Consider the following 13,857-nt stretch of genomic DNA (forward strand, 5'->3'; position numbering starts at 1 on the left):
TTTTTTTTTTTTTTTTGTGCGCTGAAAGTAATAGGCTTAAATTTAATCATACCTCTCTACTCAGCACACTGTAATTACTCGTGTCCTGAAACATTCAGAGCTGCAGACTGCCGTACCCTGCAGCAGTTTGGAGAGGAGGCAGAAATGTCCGAGCAACTTCAGAAGTGGTGCTGGGGTAGCGTATGGGAGTAGCGCCTTGTAGCCCCTGTTGCCAGCATTGCCGTGGTGGACTCCTGAGGTTTCATTTTCTAACATCCATTGGTGGAATACACAGTTTATAGCACCCCTCTTCCATAGTGTGAGCTATGTACTGAGACTTAGGACTGAAAGCTTGCAAATTTGATGCATTTTTCCTTATGCTGAAGACAAATGCTGTCATCTTCAGTAAAACCTCTGAATGGGGTAAATGGCGAGCAAGCCACTTGTGAGTTGCTTCTGGGCTTTTACAAACCACTGTCTTCTATAATGCATTAATCAGCAGTACAAAATGAAAGATTATTGGCCTGTTTGTACAACAAGGTCAAGGAGACTTCTTGGAGCTCTGTGGGCTTGAATTGCTGTCATTCAGTAGTGTGGCTTTACTACTCTAATACTTTGTCTGCAGAACTGCCTCCTTCAAGGGTAGTATTACTGAGGTTATTGAAGTTAACTTTACGTTTCAAAAGGTGTTCTGCAAAATAAAAAAAAAAAAAGGCAACACCCACAACCAAAACAAAAAACACCATGACAACAAACATTTTACAATTAAACTCGGTGAACAGATCACATAATTTTTGTCTTCTGTTTCACTACAGAACATCATTCCACTGACTTGAAACTGAAGACGACTTGCAGATTTTGCTCATACAAGACAATTTTAAATACAAGCAGTGCAGTTTTCACAGGCTTATGACTCTGAGCTATAGCTTTCTTGTATCTTAAGTGAGTCTGTTTAACAGAAGAAAACCATAAAAATTACTCGCCATGAATTAAAAAAAAAAAAGTTGCTAAACTTCTGAATGCTTCTGGTACAGCAGTGTGGGTTTCTGAACACACACAGGTGGTTCTCAGTAGCTGATGTGACTCATGGGTCTGTTCAGACAGACCTGTCCTCTGGACTTTTCCTGCCCTGCAGAGGCACAATCAGTAGTTTCACGGAACTGAAACTTCACTTTCTGCACTTTTAGCAGCAATAATGCCCTCCATTATATGGGCTTGTGTTGGGGAGGGAAAGCAAGTCTGTAAAGTGGTGACCCTGCTGCCCAGGTGAACTGAACTTCTGTAGTGTTTACAGCAGACTCTCGTAGTTCAGGTGTGTAAGGATCAGTCACAGAATAGCCTGTGTGCTTCTAGGGTAGAATATCTGTCATCACTGAATAACTTGAATAGTTGGATGAATATTTCTAGTCTGGGGGGCGTGGGGAAAGAAATATGTGGAAAATTATTAACAATGGTTACTGTCATCCCAGGGAAAGTAAAAGGTGAGTATTTTAGTTAGTAACACAGATAATGCTCAGTCTAGTAATTAAACTTTTTAATTTTTAACTTTTTCTACTTAGGTCTTCAAACTTTAAGCCTCAGCTTTATAATTAGGTCTGTATTCTGTGCTGTTTGTGTTGTATGAAGTCATCTCCTACAATCTCGCTAGGGCTGTGTCTGGCATCACACAGGTTTTGGTCATGCAGTTTCAGTATGCATTTTCCAGCTGTGTTTCAAAAATAACTTGTAGAAGGTCATTGCTAGCCACCTAGCGAGAGTCTGTATGTAATAGGTGATGTAGTAAATCAAAGATCCTATCAGTAGATGTGGGATATAGATGCTAGTGGAAATCTTGCTGTTCTACTGCTTATGATTTAAGTACTTATCTTAATTTCATGTACTCTCCTGTGCAAGTCTATACCTTCCTAACATACAGGACACAATGCTGTATTTTATTCTTATTCCCTAAGACAGTCTAATGTCTTATTTCTTCTATGTAAGGTGCAGTTGCTTGCAGAGGACTACTATTCTTCAGTATAAACTAATGTCTATCCTTGCTTTCTTTGCTACTGTTGAAGAGGTTGCATGCCTGAATGTACTCTTCTGCTGTCTAGGTCTGTAGAGACTCTTGGAAGTGTGCTGTAGCATGCTGATGAAACTCTAACTGCTGAGGTGACTAGAGTATCTGTTTCTGGTGATAACTCTTTTTGCTGATGTGACTGGGGTCAGTGTGCTTGACATATTAGCTGTAAGTGAAGAATTCAATAATATTCATCTAACCCAGAGGTAGTGAACCACCACAATCAACTTGAAAACTCACAAACAGTAAAGTCATGTGATATTATGCACCCTAACTTCATCTGGGATGAAGATGGAGAAAAGTTGGGACATAGCTCAGGGCAGAATTGTTGGAAAGCTAGTACTGTTGGACAAAAGAGTCAGACCACTGTTGCTGTCAGCATATACTAATACAATCTCAGTTTTGGTTGGTTTTTTTTTTTGTTGGTTGGTTTGTTGTTTGTTTGTTTTTTGTCAATACAGCATGTAAGCACTGAACTTGCTGTTTGTCACATCCAAGGCCTGCAGCCTGGTGGGCTGAGAGCTTGGCCATGCTGCAAATTTGTCTTGTAGCATCTAACACCTCCCTTTTCTCTCTTACAGACTTGATCCAAGCAACTAATGAAACAAACGTTAATATTCCTCAGATGGCTGATACGCTTTTTGAGCGAGCAACAAATAGTAGCTGGGTGGTTGTATTCAAAGCTTTAGTTACCACGCATCATCTAATGGTTCATGGCAATGAGGTAAGTGTAATCAACTTTCTCTCAAGACCACACTGGGACTGAGGGGGCTCCAAGCCAAAATCACTAGCAGTGCAAAGGCATCTCTTCTGAACCAGTAAGGACCTGAGAACAAAGGGCAGGAATGATACTTGATGAGGAACAAACTTACCTTTAACAATTTAGTTGAAGGCATGCCAACTATCTGTCTCTTCATTTACAAAACCATAGCGTAAGAGCAAGTAACAGCCTGTTTCAGGATGTTGGCAATTTATGCACTATCTGAAAACAGAGCTACACAGGATTAAAGACTACCTGGGACTTTTTCACTAGAGTCAGAATTGATGTTCTGGCACATGTGTACAGCCATCCAAACAGCTGCCCTCTCTGCATGAGTGTTAAAATCTTCCTAGAGCTGTAAATTCAACTTGATAGCCTTTTGGATGGCATTTTTCTTGCCTTTGCTTTTTATTGACCTGTATAGACTGGTATTTCTGTGTAAAATCCAAAAGCATACTTAAAGAGCTTTAGTATTAATGTGAAACAATTCCTCCCTGGCTGTGTATATAAAGTGTTTTCGTGAAATTAACTTCTCCAGTGTCACAGTGTAAATTTTTACTCCTGTCCTTTTTCCATTCCAGGTTTTTGGCCAATATTCTGATTTGCTTTCTGTAAATGTTTCAGGCTGTTAGTCCCTGTACTTGATGTGGGGCCTGCTTGTTATTAAAACAGGCCCTCAACTTGGCTGAAACTGCAGGCTGCTGGATTGAAAAGTCTGGTACTGGCCTGGATATGCTGTTTTGTAAGCAGATAAATCTTTTTGCTTCCTCAAATCTCTGAGAATTAACCTCTTTTATTGCTCCTTCAACAATCTGGTTTGTATTTCACACAGAATCTATTTTTTTGTATACAGTAGGATATTTAGTAGAGATTCAGGCTAAATGTAATTATTCCAAATGGACGAGAAAGGTTTCGAGGAAGGTACTGCAGGCTAACACAAAAATCTGGGTTTTCATGTGTGTGTGCTGAAACTAGACTGGTAATCTTACTGCTAGGAGGTACAAAGCCTTCAGATACAGCCTGTGATAAGAAAGTAACTTTGTGTTGCAGAGATTTATTCAGTACCTGGCATCTAGAAACACATTGTTCAATCTCAGCAATTTTCTGGACAAAAGTGGATCTCATGGTAAGCTTACTCATGTCTATAATATTAACAAGATTCTAAATAAGATAGTATTGTTAATTTGCTCCTTCGTTCATAAGATGCAAATAATATAAAAATGTACTACTGAAGCCTTTTTATACGTACCTTATGACTACTGGAGCTCAAGTGAACTGCTGGACAACTTCAAAACACTGTTTCTCAGTTCCTGCAAAATTTTTACTCAGAAGGTGAAAGTGCAACTCCATTAGAAAGTGCTGGTAGAAATCAGGACTGGGTCATCTATCTCCTTAACTGTTATGGGAGTTAAGGATGACTTTTCATTTAGTTTTTTGGTTTTTACTCAGTCATAAACAGCAATTTGGTTGCTTGGGGACACTGCACTTTTTAGGAATTGTCTATAAGTGTATAACTGGGGAGAGGGGGCACCAAAAGAACTATCTGGTTTTGATTTGAGTAGTGAATTTAGAAAGGTCTAGGGAGAAATTAAGGGTTTCTCTCTAAAGCTTACAGAGTCTCTTTTTCTACCTTGACTGTGGAATCATTAGTAAATTCTAACATTCCTTCATTTAATAGAGGAAAAGCTTGTTTCATGGTAGCTCTACTAGAGAAGAGAGAAAGCTTACAATTCTGCAGCTGTCAGAATATTTGTAACTGTATGCAGAATGCAGGAATGCTACAATAATGGGCAAGACTGAAGCAATGCCATGTTACTCTATCTCTTGATGGAGACATGACACCGAAAGGACTTGATCATCTTTTAGAAGTGGTAACTCAGGGCAGGAACAAAGCCAAACAAATATTAAAACTGTTTGTCTAAGCAAAACATGCTGTGCGTGTTCAAAGATACTGGTATCTGGCAACAATGAATTCTGTTAAATGCATGCCTTTGTGTTCTTTGCCACTTTCTTTAAAAATTAAATTGCCGTTTCATAGATGATACAACAGTGTGTCATAAATAATGAGGCATCAGTGTTGGTAAGCCTGAGTTGGCAGAGATATTTGATGTTGAGAGATATTAAGGAAAAATACAGTCAATGACTAAGTTGAGGGGTGTGGATTTTAACACAGGTTAACGGCACTGGTACTGAAGAGGAGCATGAGTTGCCTTCTGCACACATTTCTGTAGCTTAGAAGAAACTTTGTAAGAAATGCCTGAAGGATAGATTGTAATGCTAACTGTTCAGAAATCTTACAGGCTTGATTGAAGGTCACCTGAAGTTTGAGGCTGCTTGTACAGTATTAAGTGCCTTGAAGATCTCTGGTATAACAGTTTAAAGGCGGCACTAATATCTGTGCATGCCATCATAATTTCTTTGTTCAGGTAAACCTCATCAGGGGAATTCTGAAGATCCGTGTAAGAGGCACTGATATGCTCAAAATAGCAGGAGTGTTTAAGTTGAAATCAGTCTTCATCCTGGAAGTCATGTACCAGTTAAATCAAAACTTTTTGTTAAAAAATCATTTTTCCCCATTAATAGAGGGGTAACTAATTTTGTCATCAAGTAATGTTATCACATAACTGTGCAGGAACCGCTAGCAGGTTTCCCCAGGAACCATGCCACTGGTACATTGGATGAATCTGTTGGAAGTAGAGGACAGCAGTAGACTGTTTTGATGCAGCAATACTGCTTTTTCTTCAGAAGCTGGAGGATGTCTTGTGAGCCTTGTTCTGTATGTGAAGTTATATAGAGATCACATAACCTTAGGGTCTATTGACTGCATACTGTTGTTTATTAAAGAACCTCCAATCAAGCATGAAAACTAAATGTAAAATGTGTAACTTTTTTGCAGGTTATGACATGTCCACCTTTATAAGGCGTTATAGTAGATACTTGAATGAAAAAGCATTTTCCTACAGACAAATGGCATTTGACTTTGCGAGAGTGAAGAAAGGGTAAGCAAAGCTTAGATATGATAAACTGATGGGATTGCCTGACACATGAAAATCTTGTCTGCGGCGTTGTTTAATTTTAGTCTTAATGACTTTGTTCTTACATTCTTTGTTTAGCCACAGTGAAACACCAATATGGCTGGATTTCTTAAGTACTTATAATTTGGTTAAAAATTGCACAAAGGATGAGAGGAAAGTCTGTGGGCAGTAAGGCCACTTATTTGCACTGAAAACTAAAATAAGGTGCCTTGCGGAACTGGGAGCTTTTAGTGATAGGTCTTAAATCTGACTCCTGTTAAATTGTGCTGCAGCAAGACTGTGTTTAGGATTTGGAGAATGAAATGCTCTGAAACTGTATTTAGGATTTTTCATTACTGAGCAGACACTTTGCATAAAAAAGATGACTAATTACAAAGGAAAACAGAAGTGAACACCTGAAGGTCTTAGCGGGCAACACAGCAAACAGTTATAAACTTAACACAGAATAAGGTTGTAAACTACTGGTTTTATTTCCCACAGGGACTGTGTTTATTTAAAAAAAAAAACAAACAAACAAACAAACAAAAAAAACCAAAAAAACCAAAAAACCCCCAAACAAACAAACAAAAAAAACCAAAACCAAAACAAAACAAAAAAACCCCCCAAAAAACAACTAACCAACCAAAAAAAAAAAAAAAAAAAAACAAAAAACAAACAACAAAACCCAGCCCAGAGCAGTTTGGTATTTGTCAGAACTTTTTTTTTTTTTTTTTTTTTGTGGTGGCTTGACATTGGCTGGATGCCAGGTGCCCACCAAAGCCACTCTATCACTCCCTTCAACTGGGCAGGACGGGGAGAAAATATAACTAAAGACTTGTGGCTGGAGGTAAGGACAGGGAGAGATCATTCACTAATAACTGTCATGGGCAAAACAGACCAGACTTGGGAAAAGTAACTTCATTTATTGCCAATCAAATCAGAGTAGCATAATGAGAAATAAAGCACATCTTAAAACACCTTCCCCCGCACCCCTCCCTTCTTCCTGGGCTTAACTTCACTCCTGATTTTCTCTACCTTTTTCCCCCAAGCGGCACAGGGGGATGAGGAGTAGGGGTTACAGTCAGTTCATCACACACTGTCTCTGCTGCTCCGTCCTCCTCAGGGGGAGGACTCCTCACAGTCTTCCCCTGCTCCAGCGTGGGGTCCCTCCCACATGGGAGACAGTCCTCCATGAACTTCTCCAGCGTGTGTCCTTCCCACGGGCTGCAGCTCTTCACACACTGCTCCAGCATGGGTCCCTTCCACGGGGTGCAGTCCTTCAGGAACAGACTGCTCCAGTGTGGGTCCCCACGGGGTCACAGCTCCTGCCAGCAAACCTGCTCCAGCGTGGGCTCCTCTCTCCATGGGGCCACAGGTCCTGCCAGGAGCCTGCTCCAGTGTGGGCTTCCCACGGGGTCACAGCCTCCTTCGGGGTCACAGCCTCCTTGGGGCACATCCACCTGCTCTGGTGTGAGGTCCTCCACGGGCTGCAGGTGGAGACCTGCTCCACCGATAACCTCCATGGGCTGCTCTGTGGATATCCGTTCCACTGTGGACCTCCCTGGGCTGCAGGGGCACAGCCTGCCTCACCATGGTCTTCACCACGGGCTGCAGGGGAATCTGTTCTGGCGCCTGGAGCACCTCCTCTCCTTCCTTCTTCACTGGCCTTGGTGTCTGCAGGGTTGTTTCTCACGTTTTCTTATTCTTCTCTCCAGCTGCAATTGCTCTCCCACAGTTTTTTTCCTCTTTCTTAAATATATTATCCCAGAGGTGCTATCACCATCACTGATGGGCTCAGCCTTGGCCAGTGGCAGGTTTGTCTTGGAGCTGGCTGGCCTTGGCTCTCTTGGACACAGAGGAAGCTTCTGGCAGCCTCTTACAGAAGCCATCCCTCCAGATCCCCCACCACCAATACCTTGCCACACAAACCCAGGACAGTTTCTGACTCCTAACTGGGACCTTAATGGCTCTAGGTTCTATCTTAAAGCACAGACAACACATCAAATGGCTTAACGCCCTCTGAAGGTGCAGCTTAATTGACCACATGCTAAAGATACTTCTGCTAATCATGAGTTGCATACTGGATCTTTCTGGCAGTTCTGATGTATTCTGCAGCTTGGGATGCTGAGCTGATAGTGCAGGCGTTGCTGCCAGGCTTTCCTCTCCTGCTTCTCAAACTGCCAGAAGGTGCAGTGCCTACTGTGACACCTTTGCTGTGTAGCTAGAAGCCATTCCCATAGTGGGGACCAGAGTAGTTATTTCTTGAAGCTCTCTGGAACGTGAATCGCTGAGAAGCTGATGGCTCGTTGGATTGATATCTTAGGCCAGCTTTCATCCAGCAGGCCACGGTAGTGCCAGCACCTTAAGTTCCGTTTGTAACCTAGTGCCTTTGAACACTTCGTGTTGAGTAAACTTAAGTTTGGTTCCTGGGAATCCTTCTATTCCCGCCTTGCTATATATTCCTGGAAAGGCTTTCTATGTTATGTTATTTCTGGTGCTCAAAACAAGGTGCTGCCTCGGAGTATAGCATAAAATAAGAACAGCGGTATGCATTTCCAGGGAAGATGCTATGCCTGTCAGTGGCCAGAATGGGGCAATACATAATGTTGATTGTGCAGGTCTGTGGCATTTCAGAAATAAAAATAGGCATGTGTGAAGATTGCTGTGAGACTGGGTGGCAATTAAGGAATGTTACACATCCATGACTGTTGTGTGATCCTGTAGGAGTAATGGTTCAGGACTGATAAGGCAGGTCAAAGTCAGTGTAAATACTATGGAGTAGTAATGGAATTAATTAGTACTCAGGAATACTGCGGAAAGAGACTCTAAGCAAATATTGCCTTGATTTAAATTGTCACTGAATTAGTATGCATGTATTGTGGCACTTGATGGGGAAAAAAACAACCTGTAGAGTTTGTTGGTTTTTGTTTTTTTGTTTTTTTTTTTTTTTTATTTCAGTGACCACAGACATGTCAGCAATGAGTTATCGTTACTTATTCATAACAAACTTAATGCATAAAGACTAAAAGTTCTCTAAGTACTTCTGTGGCAGTATTTCTTGTCAAAATATTTAAACTCTCGGTGTCTTCTTTCCATAAAGAGATCAATCTCTTGCATTCACCACTCTAACACAAAACCTTTCCTCACCTGCTGGCGGGGAGGGTGGCTGCATGAAGCATTTTTCATGCCAGCTCTCATGATGATGTGAGAAGCAGGAGAATCAGACAGTGCTCAAAACATTTGAAATGGATTACAGCTGCTTTAAGCTTAAGTTTAGACAACAAATCAGCTTGGGGGGAGAGGGGAACCGCTATGGCCTCTAATCTGTATTCCCTCTTGCAGAGCTGACGGTGTAATGAGAACAATGGCTCCTGAAAAGCTGCTGAAGAGTATGCCAATATTACAGGAACAAATTGATGCACTACTTGAATTTGATGTATGTATTGAAGCTGGCCCAGCATTAACACTGGGCAGTGAGTTATAAATGTTGCATTGTAATGAATACATTTCACCTCGTAGGTATTGCTTAACTGATCATCCCATCATGTGGGTCAAAAAAATCCCCTTTTCAGAGTCCCACTGAGGTAATGTGCTGAAGACTGGCCCTTTCCTATATGTATGAAATGTGCAGATTGCACTTTTTTACTTTGTAGAGAGGGTAGAGGAACAGCATGGGAAATGAGGGCATTGAGGAATGCTAACTCAGACCTTGGAGCTTCATCTTCTGCATCAGTGAGGGGAAGAAATGGATAAAACAAGGAGGCTGAAGAATCTTTTATCTGTCTCTTGGCAACCAACTTCTTTTCAGGGGGAGGGAAAAAGCCATTAAAATACCACATGTGCATTGTTTGGCTTTCATCTGTAAACTAAATTGGCTAAACTTTAATCTAGACTGTTCATAGAAATAAGTGTCTACAATATATTTATAATGTTATTAATGTTGGTGGGATTGTTTATCTGCCTTAAGGATAAAAACAGGAGTCAATTATTGTAGGAGGTACACTGTAACATTGCAAAGAGGTCTCAGAAGGAATCAGTCTTGAAGTTGTTCTGTTCTTGGTGGGCAGGACACACTCCCAGGTGAAAGACAAGGCCCACTGCAGCTTTCAAAGCAAAGCCTTAGAAGTACCCATCTTGCAAATGTGTTTTTCGTTCCTTAAATGGCATAGGAATTGTGATAGTGGGCTCAGAAGAGGAGGTATTTTTAATAAAAGAAAGATATTGTAATAAATAAGCACTTCTGCCCAAGTTAACCCGAGAACTGGAAGGGTCTTGACATCATTAACCCAACTGTATTATATAGTAGACTTCTGAGGTTTTGTTAAGCTCTGCTGTGAACTGACATCTTTTGTCCAGTTTAATTAAAGCTTTGTTAATAGCATCTCTGCCTTCCTCCTCTTTGTGTTAGGTGAAGGAGTCAAGACTAAGATGTTTACTGTTGATGGGAATACTCCTCTGCTGTAGTGGATTGTTTTGGAGTGATGACAAAAGTAATCCTTGATCTGCTAACAGAAATCTTGGTTTGATTTCTTTGTGTGAAAGCTTGTGTTCAGTGCTCGATTGTATCTATAACAGCATCAGATACCTGGTGCAAGTTAAAACTTCTGATTGCATTCAATACATTTGTTATAAATAACTGGTATTTTATTTGTAGGTTCATCCAAATGAACTCACAAATGGTGTCATAAATGCTGCATTCATGCTTCTATTTAAAGATCTTATCAAACTTTTTGCTTGCTACAATGATGGGGTTATTAACTTACTAGGTAAGTAACCTGGTGTCTGTATCTCACATAACATGAGCAAATAAAAAATTAGTTTTGTATCTGCTTCAGTTTTTTTACTTTAATTAAAACTACATTTTTCTTGATTGTTCTATTCTGAAGTGAGAGAAAACTTTAATCCATAACCTCTTATATTAATGTTCATCTGAGGCTGGATTGTCATATGCCCTTAAAATTGTACAGATGTCTACTTAAAGATACTGAGCATGTCTGTGCTTAAAGAAATAAACAGTCCTGTGAGAGCTTGCATAATAATGTCCTGAAAAAATAGCAAAGCAACTTTTGCTCTTTGACTGCATTTTTAACATGCCCAAATTCTTCTTTTATATATGCTATGTGGTAGCATTATATGAAGTGATGTGTTCTTGAATAACATTCCTGATCTGTCTGAAAGTATGACTGCCAAAGCTGGATCTCTTCCAGAACCTTACCTGCTGTCAGCCTACAAAGTCTATAGGAGGCTGTGAGCGTGTTCTGAAGCTCAGACAGCTTGGCATGATGGCCAGCATAGCACACAGGGACTAAGCTGTCTCTGCAAAGGGCTTTGTTTTGAAGTCTAAAACCAGGAGTTGCCATAAACTGCAGGAAACATAACTGACCCTGTAGAAAGTGAACTTCAGCTATTAAAACTTGTAAGCACTTCAGCTGGTCTATAGACAGCTAAAAGCTGAGATTGCTTGGCCTAAACCTCTGGTTGCAGCTAGAACAGGAAGAAAGACAGGTTACAGAGACAGAACAGGCAAAAAGATGTTCCAGTTTTTGTATATCCATGTCACAATGCTTTCTGGAGGTTTCATTAAAGTAAGTCCCAGGTGTTTTGACTGAAACTATAGGCATGAGAAATTTAGGGAGCAGATGCAAATGAGTTGGACATACCAATTGGATTGAGATTTTGCTGTCTACTACTACTAAAAGTGTAAATTCAGGTTGAAACATGTGGCAGTTGTGCTTGATAATAGACATGAACCAACTTTAGAGAGCTACTCCAGTGGAAAATACTTTTCTTTGGAGTGAAGACAACTTGGGAGAGGACACTAACATATGTTTAAGTATCCTTAATTACTCTGAATTTTAAGATTGGGAGCTACTTCACCTGCTTACTTTTTATCTTTAAAAACCTGGTTTACATCACACACAATGCTGTGACTGGTTGGGTGCAATTTTCTGGACTATATAATTTCCTAGCAGCTCAGCAAGCCCAACTTCTAAATTCTACTGAGAACTAGGAATGCCACTAGGTTAGCATCCATGTAGAAAAATGTTGACATAGTGCAATATTCTTGAAACATGATTTTCCTGAAAACTAGAATTGCTGATGAATGCAGACCTAATGCAAGATATCTTAACTGAAATTTGCCAAATTATTTCTCTAGAGAAATTTTTTGAAATGAAAAAAGGACAATGTAAAGATGCTCTTGAAATCTACAAACGATTTCTTACTCGAATGACCAGAGTATCAGAGTTTCTTAAAGTTGCGGAGGTAAGTGACTACTATTCATCTGGAGTCTGGCACTTAAGTATTTTGTGAACTTTTTAGCACTGATATTTTAATTGCACTTGTTAAGCGTCTGACTCACTGTGTATAAGTGTGAGGCAGTATAGAAGTTCCTCGATCTGCTTGTTTGGCTCTTGAAGTAGTTAAGCCCTGCTTAGGACTTCCCCATGTGTCTGCTGTGCAGCCAGCCTCAACTTTTCTGGTAATGTAACGTGACGTGACTTCAACCATATCAATATTTCTTGGAAACACTGTAATAAATGCATGCTTCTAGGACAGGGTTGAACATTAGAGGAATATACGGCAATTAGGAATAAGCGCATAATGATGTTATAAGTCTGCTTTTTAAGTCTTTGCAGCCAACTACAAGTTAACTGGAATGTGAGATTTTCCTGGTCTTGATCCTTGTCATCACTCTCTTACGTGGATAATAGACATATTACATGGTTAATTAACTCATTTGCTGGGCTCTCATTTGTGGTAGTTGGCTCCTTGGCACAAGACACACATTTTCCATGTTTCATGCTTCATTATAATGGACAGCAGTAATGAGCTGAATAAAGTTAGTTTCTTTGGTAATTTACTTAACTATTTATGAAGGAGCCTGCTAGGCTCCCAAATGGCATGTAATGTCTGACACAGATGTTGAACTTGAGGGAGTGAAGTACTTTAGACACCTATTGATCATCTTTGCAGGACAGGATTTGTAGTAACTATGCTTCAGGATTACTAGGTTCAGTGGAGCTTGTTCTTCTGGAAAAACTAAACCACCTTTGAAGAGCCATAGTGAAGCAACAGGACAACTAATAGAAGATTGCAGATGTAGACTTCATCTTGCTGTATCTGAAATGCTAGGAGAAAAGAGCAGAACAACAAAGTGACTTGAAGTTTAGCATTTTTTAAGCGATGTCTTCTAGGATTTGCTCACTGGCTGAATTTTAGATAACTTAATTAGGATAATCAGGTATCTGGATAGTATGTGTTTGGCAGTTCACTAATGCTGGCTTCTGAGGCAACAGTGTATGACCAGAAAGCCCTGCCTGACTTGTAGTATGGAGTATGAACTTTACCTGGGTGGATTCAAACTCCCTATTTTTTTTCCTGATTTTTAAATGGATATTTACTTTGTCAGACAGAAAAAAAAAAAAAAGACTGCTGCAGGTGGTTGAGGGTAACTACTGGAAAGATGGGCATCTGCGCTTGCTAACTGTAGTCTTTTTCTAAAGATACAGTGTATTATAGGTTGAAGCATGTGCCACAGTTCTAGTTGAAAGTGCCTGCTGCAGTGGAATAATGGACTTACATTTTACCTCTTTTGTGTCCACAGCAAGTTGGAATTGACAAAGGCGATATCCCTGATCTTACGCAGGTAAGTTTCTGTCCTGGTTTCTGCTGGGATAGAGCTAAGTTTTCTTCTTAGTAGCTAGAGTAGTGCTGTGTTTTGGATTCATTATGGAATTTGGTATGGGAAGAATGTTGATAATATAATGAAGTTTTTAGTTGTTGCTGAGAAGTCAAGGGTGTTTCAACTTCCAATGTCCTGTTAGCGTGCAGGTGCACGAGAAGCTGGGAGGGAGCACAGCCAAAGTAACAGACTCAAATTGGCCAATGGAATATTCCATATCATACAGTGTCATACTCGGTATATAGATGAGGTTGGGCTGGGAAGCTCACTCTCTTTTTCCAGGATTGAGGATTACAATTTTGGGATTTTCTCTTCTCTGGGATTGCTAGCTAGGAACAGGCTGGGCATTGGTCAGCAGGTG

The 13,857-nt window shown here is 40.3% G+C and overlaps 1 protein-coding gene across 13 annotated transcripts in view; it reads left to right on the plus strand.

Annotated features, from left to right (window-relative positions):
- The window catches only part of SNAP91 (synaptosome associated protein 91), a 74,577-nt gene that overhangs the window by 17,908 nt on the left and 42,812 nt on the right, over positions 1–13,857 (plus strand). For all 13 annotated transcript variants that reach the window (XM_042803124.1, XM_042803128.1, XM_042803126.1 and 10 more), the window contains exons 3-9: positions 2,620–2,762; positions 3,849–3,924; positions 5,695–5,797; positions 9,155–9,248; positions 10,467–10,578; positions 11,970–12,076; positions 13,419–13,460. In XM_042803124.1, the coding sequence (XP_042659058.1) occupies positions 2,620–2,762; positions 3,849–3,924; positions 5,695–5,797; positions 9,155–9,248; positions 10,467–10,578; positions 11,970–12,076; positions 13,419–13,460 (677 nt within the window). The remainder of the gene's footprint in view (positions 1–2,619; positions 2,763–3,848; positions 3,925–5,694; positions 5,798–9,154; positions 9,249–10,466; positions 10,579–11,969; positions 12,077–13,418; positions 13,461–13,857) is intronic.

The sequence above is a fragment of the Tyto alba genome, unplaced genomic scaffold, assembly GCF_018691265.1.
Source record: "Tyto alba isolate M040663 unplaced genomic scaffold, T.alba_DEE_v4.0 Super-Scaffold_40, whole genome shotgun sequence".
Lineage (NCBI taxonomy): Eukaryota > Metazoa > Chordata > Aves > Strigiformes > Tytonidae > Tyto > Tyto alba.